At 38.9% G+C, this 12,109-nt stretch overlaps 1 protein-coding gene across 1 annotated transcript; it reads right to left on the minus strand.

The window, feature by feature from the left end:
* Positions 1-554: 554 nt before the first annotated feature.
* On the minus strand, positions 555-11,801 carry LOC104597104 (uncharacterized). The gene is made up of 3 exons (XM_010258507.3): positions 11,662-11,801; positions 912-1,068; positions 555-812 (listed from the first exon to the last, which is right to left on the minus strand). The coding sequence occupies exons 2-3, from the start codon at positions 1,065-1,067 to the stop codon at positions 765-767; spliced, it is 204 nt and encodes a 67-aa protein (XP_010256809.1). The 5' UTR covers position 1,068; positions 11,662-11,801; the 3' UTR covers positions 555-764.
* Positions 11,802-12,109: the final 308 nt, after the last annotated feature.

Raw genomic sequence — 12,109 nt, forward strand, 5'->3', positions numbered from 1 at the left:
ACAGCCCAAGTATCACCGGCGTTCTCACAAGCGGAGGGCTCAATCTTTTTGAAACTGCTTCCGATACAGAACCTGGAAGACCCTTGATTGTCTTGCTCTGTGCAGACAAAGAGTTCGACTCCACGTCACGACGGAGACACCACCGCTAGTTTTCTTTCTAGGACGTGAAGAGCATTTCCGGTTATTATTTGGCTGGAATCTTATGATCCATTCGCATGAATACAAAGGCAAGAGGAGAAGCAACAATGTCACATTGACCTTTCTTGATATTTTTCCAAAAAAGCTATCTTATTTTAATTAATATATAAAATTATTATTTTTATTGATATTAAAGGCAAAAAGTTGCCCTTATCTGCTAGAAACGCTTTAAATATTGCATGATTCCATCTGTGGAATTAATTAAGGTTTATGGCCACTACACCCCGAAAACAACATAGAAATAACTACCAAAAAGAACTCTTTTTGTTATGAGCTCATCCCCCGTATGGGAGCTCCAATGCTAATAGATGTAAAAAAGTAAACGTGTAAAACCATTAGAACAAAAGCCAAGAAGATGATGAGAACTTGCCATGACCTGAGATCAGATCATTCTTTATCATGGGAAATCCAAACACCTTGAAGTTGAGAAGACGGATCAAGTCTAATCTGAAATTAAGCCATTATTATAATCTGAAACAAGAAAGAAATGAAAAGAAAAACTTCATGAACAAAAACGCGTCTAATGCTGTCACACTTGCGCCATCATCAAAAGCCCAGAAGCACTATCATTCCTTTTTCCCAATCCCATGAGACATATTGTATATCCCTCGTCCCTGGGCAAAGCACAATACTTAATGTAAGCATCACAAGAAATAACTCATACGTAAATAATGGGAACTTCGATTTTTTGCCACGAGAACAGAAAAACTCACAATGAGAGCTAAAGATGAAGCTGCCAATGCAAGAGGAATGGCAACTGAGGTGATCCTGTCATATGGTCCTTTCAAATGAGTATATTTTTGTATGTTTTGAAAGTATTGCTGCTTCTTAAGGAGCCTCTCCCTGGGAACGAAAGGTGGTTCTGTCATCCTGCAATGCCCATTTAAAAGATACTAAATGAAAATCCCATCTAAAATGCCCCAGAAGAAGAACTGGATCTTCTCATAAATGCAACTTCCCCTACAAAACCTCCAATCCTCTTGCACACACACTCCACAATTTGGATTGCTCCAATTATTCCTAATTTCCTATGTTGAGGTCACTGGACGTTGAGGGCCTTTTGAAAATTGTGGATCAAGAATCAATTCATTCTAAATAAGCTTGGGTACACCATAACTTTTAGCCCCATTGAGATCCTTCATTTGGTGCAAGAAGCGGTAAGGAGTAACCTTTATATATCTGTTAGCCTCCATATTGGCATAAGAGGGAACCATATGCAAATTTAAGGAGAAAAAAAAAATCCCAAAAGTAATATGGCTATATTGTCAAGTCAATACCTAGAAGGTTACTTTCTTTTTGTAACTATCCACAGGAGAAAAAATGGAGAGAAAATTAAACTGTGATCCATCAAAACAGTCTTCACTGTAAAGGTGGTTTTTTTAGCATCTATCTGCTAAAAAGATAAAATTCAAAAGACTTTTAAACCACACACACTAATGTATAGGGGTGAGTTTGCACATGCATGCCTGTACTAAGATACAAAAGCTTGTGATGTTAAACCAAAATAGTTTCTACTCCACACCCAGTTGGCAGCATAATGACATCAATACAGAAAACCAAGTTATCAGCAAAACAAACTGAAACTGACGATAGAGTTTTAATCTGGTACCAAAAAAATTAAAAAAGAAATAACAAATAAAACAAGCAGAAGGCTTTTGGTTGGGGATATACACAATCAAGCACAATTATGACTTGTAACTTGTAACCAGCATGTCCTAATTCCAGATGACCATGCAACATTGTTAAGGATCAAGAAAAAAAAATGCTAAAATTGTTTTCACTACCCTAACTGAATAAAATGATATTCTTTCAAATGTCAAGGCTTTTGGTTGGAGATGTACACAATCAAGCCCAATTATGAGTTGTAACTTGTAACCAGGATGTCCTAATTCCAGATGATTATGCAACATTATTAATGATCAAGAAAAAAATGTTTAAACTGTTTTCACTATCCAAACTACATAAAATTATATTCTTTCAAATGTCAAATGGATTTCAAGAGAGGGTAATGTTTGCCAAGAAGCATTGAATAGAAAATGTAACACTTCATGAATTAGTTCTAAATTATTATTTGCCATTCATTTCTTAGCTGAATTAGTGCTTAGCAACTAATAAAATAGTGTGCTTCACATCCCTTGACATATGCTTCATTTCATGTTCTAGCCTTAGTTCTTTTTTTTTTTTTTTTTGAAAGAAGGTAAAGTATGATTATATTAATAACTGGTCCTGTGTACAATGAGTAACTGTACAAAAAAGGACCTCAAAAAAAGTCCACTCTCAAAAAAATATGATCAGAAGTAACATCTTTGAATTCAGTATGCATGCATGAACATGTGTGTTTGGCATTGATAAAGGATTCTCCATAAATATCAGAACTCCTTGTTTTCCACTGCATGGGCATCATATAGGTAATGGCTCATTTCTGGAGGCAAAAACACATAAGCACCCAATAACTGCCTTACCTATGTTGATACAGATACAAAGCATCACACATCTTGAGAAAGAACATAGATGGAGTATAACCTGACAAATGGATATTGTTAAAAGACTGGTTAAAGTTGTTTTTTCTTTGTGTTTTTATTTCTATTAGTGTCGCAGGGGTACTATTGTAATTCCCCTTGTCTTTATGTTATGTTTGGTCACCCTAATATAAATACTAAAAAGCTGGCGCCGCCAGCATCTTTTGAGGTGCTCTCAAGTCTCTCTCCTCTCCTCTCTCTTCTTCTCTTCTCTTCAGTTCTGGACAAGATGGTATCAGAGCGGGTTCATCTGATCTGAAAGGAGATCGCGTCCTCTATCTTCTTCCCTTCCTCATCGTGCTACTGATAATTTTTTTTTTTTCTGAAGAACCAAGGTATTTTCTTTTGCACTGATCTCAGAAGCTTCGTTCTCCTCCTTTTATTTTTTTCCTGATCATGTATCAGGACAGATCTAAAAAAAGGGAAAAACCACTCAGATGTGAGGTGATCAGCACCTGTACCTTCCTTTTTGTAGGATCGAGTGATCCTTGTGGTGTTTGTAGGTCAGAGGTAACCTGTATGTGCTGCGACAGCAGCTTTGTGAAGTGTGTGTAGGTCAGAGATGACATGTGTGTGCTGTAACAGCAGTGCAGTGGGGTAGTTCGTAGGTCGGTGATGACCTGTAGGTGCTGCAACAGCAGGAAAAAAAAAATTATGGCGACTGAAGTACTGTAGTTGATCTAGAAGGTGGCTGCCTGTGTTTTTTTATTATTCCTGGTGCAGATTTTTTTTTTTTTTAAATAACACTGTACGAAAGGGAAAATAAGTTGGACAGACCGGTTATTTTTTGTTTGGTGAAGATTCAACCTCTTCTAGTGTGATCTAAACCAGCTATCATGAATAGTGAAGACAGCCACCTCCAGTGTTTCATCAATGCAGAATGGACTGAGTGGGGGGTATGGATTTATCCCTCCCTGTGGCTGTCATACCTCTTGATGGTCTGAATTATTTAGAATGGTCAAAGGGGATCAAACTATACATTACTGCAAGGGGAAAATAGGCTATATAAATGGGAGAATTAAAGAACCTAATTCTGGGAGTGCTGAGCATGACAGATGGAACCAGGAGAACAGCATGATAATGTCATGGCTCTTAGTGTCTATGCAACCTCAAGTGAGATGAAATTTTATATGGGCTAAAACAGCTTATGAGATTTGGGAACAAGCCAAGTCAACCTATTCTGAATTGAGACACCATGCAAAGATCTATCAGTTACAAGCAGAATCCTCTACTTGTAAACAAGGGGAGAGGAGTCTCTCTGTGTACTACTCAAACTTGTCTTCCATCTGGAAAGAGTTGGATCACAATCAGAGTGTAGATTGGAAGTGTGATGAAGATGTGAAAGCATATAAGTCTCTTGTTTCTCAACAGAGGGTCTTTGCCTTTCTCCTTGGCTTGAACCCTATATATGAATCCATTAGAGTGCAGATCCTTGGAAGCAAGGATCTCCCTTCTGTTCAAGAGGTATATGCCCTAGTACAGTCAGAGGAAAATAGAAGGAATCTGATGAATAATTCCGGGAGAGATGTAGTTGTGTTGGCAACAAAAGGAAGTGTTGTTACAAGTAGGGGAAATCCTTTTAAGAAGGGAGACTCTCAGAAAAGGGTGGATGACAAAGAAAAAGTATGGTGCACCCATTGCCAGAAGCCTCGACACACTCGTGACACATGTTGGAACCTTCATGGGAAGCCGAAATGGGCTCAGGAATTGAGTAAGAAACAAAGTTCAGATCTGAACAAGAAATTAAGTCCACAAGGTTCAAGAAAATTCACTACAACACACATGGCTACTCAAGAGAACCAATCCCCTACTACTGCAGTTCAGACATACACCATTGGTTCTGACCCTAGGGAGGATATCATTAATTCCTTCCGTGATCATTTAGAACTTTATGGTAGGGCAATTTGCCAGATGGATGCCCCTCCCCCATCAACTTCATATGCGTCTACATCAGGTAATTCTGCCACAACTCTCCATGTATCGTCTCGTTCCTCTGACTCTCCTTGGATAGGCCTGTAAGCGGTATTCGAAAATCCAAATTCAAATCCGAGATTCAGCATAATCGAATTGATTTCGGATATGCATTGATCCGATCCGATAAATATCCGAACCGATTATATATATATAATATAAAGATTACATATATTAATATATTATATATAATATATATTATATTATTATATAATATAAAGATTAAAAAAAAGAAAATAAAAAATAACTAATGACTTAATGAATAATGAGTTCAAAAATCTCAAAATCGAACTCTTTCATTCGAATGAACCTGAACCTCCTTACCACCTCTCTATCTTCTCAAAACCCTAAAGTAAAAGTGTAAAACCCTAACACTTCGACCTCCGTCACTCCCTTCGCCGTCGCCGAACGCCGCCCAAGCAACCACTGTCGGTTTGTCACCGGTCATCACCCTTCATCACCGTCGTCGCTCATCTCGTCACCTCTATCTCTCTTTTCACAGTTTCAGTCTCAGTGACAATGAGACAGTGAATCATCACTAGGATCACCTTCTTGTGCTGCAACCCATGATTGTCGTCGGGAACCCATCATCTTCTTTTCTCAGTCTCAGTGTGAATCGCCAACATCACCTTTTCTCAGTCTCAGTGTGAATCGCCAGCATCACCTTCTTGTGCTGCAACCCACACCTACCGTCGGGAACCCACGCCTACCGCCGTCTCCTGCCTCTTTTCCCAAGGTAATTTTCAAATCACAATTTTTTTATAGTGATTTAGATAATGATTTACTGGTTTTTTGGTTTTTGGTTATGATGTAGATTCACACCTTCTTTGCAAAATGTATACAATGTCTATTTGAATAGAATCAGATTCGAATTCACATTCGAAAAGTCAATCGGTCGAATTCGAATCAAATCGGATATTCGATTTGATAATCGAAATCGAATTCGAACTCAAAGATTTGACATCCGTCGGATATCGAATCGAATTCAAATATTAGTATTCATAATCGGTTTCAAATTCGAATCTAGCCTGATTCGATTCGAATTCGATCCGTTTACAGGCCTATCCTTGGATAATTAATTCTGGAGCATCAAAACATATGACTGGTAAGTCTACCTACTTTCAGACCTATCATCTTCTCTCTGGAAGAGACAAAATCAGATTGGCTGATAGTTCATTCTCTACCATAGCTGGTCAAGGGACTATTTCTCTTCCCTTTGGTCCTACACATTCTAATGTTTTACATGTTCCTCAATTTCCTATTAATTTGTTTTCTGTTAGTAGTATAACCATTTCTTAAAACTGTTCAGTAACATTTTTCCCTTCTTATTGTGTAATTAAGGATTTGAACTTGGGGAAGATGATTGGTAGAGGGCATATGGTGGATGGTGTCTACTTGCTAGAGAATAAGGCTAGCCTTGCAGTCACAAAGTCTAAGAGTCGGTCTATTAAGAGTCAGGTCTATTTATGGCATTGTCGTCTTGGTCATTTATCCTTTGATTCCTTAAAGATTGTGTTTCTAGAGTTGTTTAAGTCGGTGCCAGTGCTTGAGTTGATATGTCAAACTTGTCAATTGAGTAAACATTGTAAAACTCATTTTTCTTCAAAGAATAATAAATCTGAATTTCCTTTTCATATTGTTCACTCTAATGTTTGGGGACCAATTACTTTACCATTTGAAGGTGGCTACAAGTATTTTATTAATGATTATTCCCGGTATACATGGGTATATCCCATGCGAGCTAGGGATGAAGTACAAAAAATTATCCAAGATTTCCAAAGAATGACTTTCACCCAATTTCAAACCGAAATCCAAATCTTCTAATCTAATAATGCCAAAGAATACTTCCATAATGATCTTACGAAGTTCTTTGCTTCAAGTGGATCATTGCACCGTAGCTCCTGTGCCCGAACACCACAACAAAATGGTGTTGCTGAAAGAAAGAACCACCATCTTCTTGAAGTAGCTCAGGGACTACTGATTCATATGAATGTCCCCAAGCGTTTTTGGCTTGAAACTATCCTTTGTGCTGCCTATCTCATTAACTGCATGCCCTCTCGGTGGTTAGAGTACAAAGGCCCACATTAGCTTCTGTTTCCCAAGACTCCTCTTCTGTCTATTCCTCTCTGTGTTTTTGGTTGTCGTTGCTTTGTTCAAAACATGTTACCCACTCGTGGGAAGTTGGATCCTCGTGCTATTCCTTACATATTCTTGGGGTACCCTACAAATCAGAAGGGGTACCGGTGATTTGATCCCATCTCTCAAAAATATCATGTTTCCTTGGATGTCTCTTTTTTTTAGAGTGACCATTTCTTCCCTGTTTCTCCTCAAGGGGACTATAGGCATGAAGACAAACAAGTTCAAAATCCTCCTCTACCTTAGGTTTAGCTCCCTCCTCTACCTAATCATCCTCCCTTCTGTGTTTTCTGTTGTCGTCATAAAGGCCAACCAAGTTCAAGAGCTGTGGAGCATCGAGAAGTTGTACCACTAATGTCATCAAATTCTCCGGGGACGGATCCTACCCAACCAGGTAACTTAGTTCCCATTGATATTTTTGACCCTATTGCTATTGATACCTCAAGTGTTGATGATCTTAACCTTCCTATTGCTCTCTGGAAGGGTGTTAGATCTTGCACCACCAAGCACCCCATTTCCCATTTTATTTCCTATGAAAACATTTCACCTTCCTTTTGGGCATTCCTCTCTTCCATTGACAATGTTCCTACTCCTAAGAATGTGGCAAAAGCTCTCTCAGTGCCTAAATGGACATATGCAATGAAGGAAGAGATTAATGCATTACATAAAAATGGTACATGAGAATTGGTGGATCTTCCTGAGGGAAAAGAACTAGTTGGATGTAAATAGGTATTTACAATGAAACATAGGGCTGATGGCACAGTGGAAAAGTATAAAATTCATCTAGTGGCAAAAGGGTTCACTCAAGTGTATGGGGTGGATTATGCAGAAACTTTTGCACCAATTGCTAAGATGAATTCCATTAGGGTTCTCTTCTCTTTAGCTGCTAACTTCGATTGGGACCTTCACCAATTGGACATCAAGAATGCATTTCTAAATGGTGATCTAGAAGAAGTGTACATGGTACAACCTCCTGGTTTTCGGGCTCAAGGTAATGAACATAAGGTATGTAGGTTAAAAAAAGTCTTTATATGGCCTGAAACAATCACCAAGAGCTTGGCTCAACAGATCCCAGGTAGTTGTACAACAAAAGGGCTACAAGCAATGCCAATCTGATCATACATTGTTTGTGAAAAGAGGGGAAGGGAAAATTGCAGCTCTAATAGTGTATGTTGATGATATAGTTATCACTAGTCAATGGAAAGATGAAATTCAAAGGTTGAAGGGATTTCTTGCTACTCGGTTTGAGGTGAAAGATCTAAGCCCTTTGAAATACTTTCTTGGAATTGAAGTTGCCCGCTCACAAAGGGTATCTTCATTTCTCAGAGAAAGTATGTCCTAGATCTGTTACAGGATACAAAAAAGTTGAGAGTGAAACCAGCTGATTCTCCTATTGGTCCTCATCACAAATTAAGTGATTGCCCAGGTGAATCCATCAAAGATGTGAAACAATTTCAGAGGCTTGTAGGAAGACTACTATATCTCTCCATGAATCGGCCATACATTGCTTATGCAGTGGGTGTTCTTAGTCAATTCATGCATGCCCCTAAGACCACACACCTTGAAGCAGCTAAAAGAATTCTCAGATACCTTAAGAAATTCCTAGGTGCAGGTCTATTGTTCCAAAAGCACGGACATCTAAAGTTTGAAGTGTATACTGATGCAAATTGGGCAGGATCGCTAGATGATAAGAAGTCTACCAGTGGCAATTGTACCTTTGTGGGAGGAAACCTAGTCACTTAGAGAAGCAAAAAGCAGAATGTGGTAGCTAAATCTAGTGCTAAAGCTGAATATAGAGCAATGTCTCATGGAGTGGTTGAAATAATGTGGTTAAAAAATCTATTGAGTGAACTGGGATTTACAATTGATGGACCTATGACTTTATATTGCAACAACAAAGCAGCCATAAACATTGCCACTAACCCAGTACTGTATGATAGAACCAAGCACATTGAGGTAGACAAGCATTTTATCAAAGAAAAGGTTGTCAAAGGGGAAGTGTGCACCCCCTATGTCAGGTCTAAAGATCAACTTCTAGACATCTTCACAAAAGGGCTACATCATTTGCAGCACAATGATCTATGTGACAAGTTGGGCATGATTGACATCCATGTCCCAACATGAGGGGGAGTGTTAAAAGACTAGTTAAAGTTGTTTTTTTCTTTGTGTTTTTATTTCTGTTAGTGTCACGGGGGTACTATTGTAATTCCCCTTGTCTTTATGTTATGTTTGGTCGCCCTAATTTAAATACTAAAAAGTTGGCGCCGCCAACATCTTTTGAGGTTCTCACAAATCTCTCTTCTCTTCTCCCTTCTTTTCTCTTCAGTTCTGGACAAGAGATATATAATAACTGTCCCCCCCCCCCATTTTTTGGGCTTTTGGGGAGGGTGCTTCTCTACCAATAATGAGACCTTAACCGTGAAAATCCAACTAAGATCTGCACCCAACAATTTAAAATCTTCATTCCTGATAGAGATCTTAGTATCACACAGATAAGTCAAGAAATCAATAGAGGGAGTTCCATATCACTTCATTAGCCATCTCATAGAACTCCTATATCCCTAATTCCTCTTTAATGCTGTTGTGAAGTTCACTTGTAATGGGTGGCTCCGGATCTGCTACCAACATCTCTCCCCACATTACACCCAACTGCCACCTGTCCATTAACACAAGAGCCCAACCTCCATGTGTGAAACTAAATGTCCATTCCATTACTTCTTAAACTGGAAACCCAAAACCTCTCTTCTCCTAATTTTCCCCATTCGAACAAGAAACCCTAACATATTAGATGTTCTGAAATTGCTTGAAGAAATAGCTATCTCTTCGAATCTGAATCCAAGCTACAGCAGTCAAATTCACGTTCCCCTTGAAAGTTCAATTTGAGATGCACAGCTAGTGCCTTTTTTAGGCACTGAGAAGAGAAGAGATATAGAAGAGTTTCAGACTTTCAGTATCACTTTGCGGAGCACCGGTTGTTTACTCAACACAATATTTGTTTCCATAGCCTGTTGATGATATGATGAAAAGATTCTCTACCAAGAATCAGAATACATAAGCTGCTACTGTTAACCTAAACCGATGAATATTGAAATCTTGCCAGTGCATTGTTTTTTTGGTAAAAATATTTTTCAATTGCAAACAAAAAAAAGAACACCCATTACAGTGGATACAAAAATAAAATAAAATAAAATAAAATAAAACATTAGTCTGCTTGAAGAAAGGGCAAAACTCGGCCTAATTGGTGATGACTATGGTCGGATAGTAGTGCAGCTTGGCTGCAATAGCATGAACCACTATATTGGCCTCTCACTAAGTGTGCAAGAAGCAAGATGGAGAGCAATGGTGGCATCAGAGATTGATGTCCGTAGGGCACTGCCCAATGGAGAGGAATAATGCTTTTGTGGATCGTTAATTGCAGCAATGACATCTGGAAATAATCCGCCCATGCAGTTTTGATGTTATCATGAGAGGTGAGGTTTTTGTTTATTCTTCTAATGCCTTTTTATCATAGTTTATATTTTTAGAAACAAGGAAATGGTGGATGTATCAAACACCAGTGAATAGACCTTCAAACGTTGGTGAATGTGTTGTGAGTTGTGAGTTCTAGGGAAGTGCAGGGTGAACAGAGGTTAGGGTTTCTAGTTTGAATGGGACAAACGGGCTATTGTGTTGGTGGAGAGGTGGCAACCGGGTGTAATGTGGTGAGAGAAGTGGTTAGCGTCCAGTGGGTAGCAGATCTGAAGCCTTAATGGGCAGCTACAACCACAAAATATTCCCAAAACAATAAAATTGGGACGAAATTGAATGGAATGGCAAAACGGGATTCATGTAGCTTCCCATATAGTTGGGAAGGCTTAGGATGATATGTGGTTGTGCATAGTGACCTCCAAAATACATGATGATCAGTGTTGAAACCCATGGGGCACTTGAAGGACTATGTGTACAAGGTTTGAAGAATTTTTAAATTGTAGGATCCTCACATATCCAACCAGGCATGAAGTTGATGCCAGTTCAAAAACCTTGACGAGAAACTGTAGATTGTCAAGTAGGAGTGGCACCCTAAGAAACCTTACCTTCAGTATCACGGTAGAGAAAAGAAAAGATCTAAAAGTTTTAAAAAGTTATTTTTGGTTTCCAATCTTAAAGGAACATAAAATGGAAAATAGGTGCCAAGGTTATGTTCGTTGATAAAGAGGTCATTGCTTGGTGCCAAGGTAAAATCTCAGGGTGATAAAAGTGAGAGTTTGGTTTCAAGTATGAGAATGGCCACTTCCTATAGAATTGCCGAAAGTGGCCAGAATCCAGTTCACCCCATCCAATGACGCGACCCAGATAACTAGGACCAGCATTGGGTAATGGCTTTTTTATGTGAGCTGAAATTTTATTTAAATGGAAAAGAAAATAAGGGGAAAAAACACATTATATTTCGAATCCAAGAGTATACAATACCAAAGCTTCCTAAAAATGAAAAATTTTGTCAATTATATGGTACAAGATAAGGAAAGGAAAAAGAACCAATCAGTGAGGAATTATAACTAAATAAAAACTGAATAAACAGTAATAGCAGAACGAAAACTATGACAGGGTAAAATGGATCCAAAATCAACCAGAGTGAACGATCGAAAGACACAAAAGAAACATTCAAGTAAGGATGATTCTGCAAGTTTAGGTAGCTTCATGGCTATAGAACCCTAGATTTACAAATCTAACAACTATAAGTCTAATTTTCTGAAACATATTAAATATATTCTATTCGATAATCTAAGCGAGCGAATTCAGCAGATAAAGAAAACAACCTAAACTACAAAATTAAGATCGGAAAGAGGAGGAAATATACCTGAGATGAATAGAAGAGACCGACTATAAACCGACTGACTGCGAAATTGGGCAACGAGGTTTCGTCAAAGCATCGCGATTTCAGTTGATGGAGGGAACTCAATTATAAGGGTGGGAGCGGGTTTGCAAGTCAACTGTTCTACGGGCCAAAGTTACGGCCCTGGACCAACTGGTTATCGCCACGTCACTTGGTCTTCACGCGATGAAAGGAGAAGGGAAAGCGAGGGCACATCTGCTGCGACGAGCGACTCCAGGCTGGGTTTTGCTTTGCACCTGTGACTGTGAGTCTGTGACAAGGGCAATAGCTTGGGCCCCTGGATGGGCCGGGCCGGGCCTGATCTGGGCTTAAAGATTGAAACTTGAAAGTGAGTCCATATCTGTTGATGAGCGTGTTCTGGACTTGGAATGGAGATCATTACCACAAGAAGAATCTGCCACTGGACCATTCA

Source organism: Nelumbo nucifera, chromosome 2 (assembly GCF_055504915.1).
Source record: "Nelumbo nucifera cultivar China Antique chromosome 2, China Antique-T2T, whole genome shotgun sequence".
NCBI classification, from domain to species: Eukaryota; Viridiplantae; Streptophyta; class Magnoliopsida; order Proteales; family Nelumbonaceae; genus Nelumbo; species Nelumbo nucifera.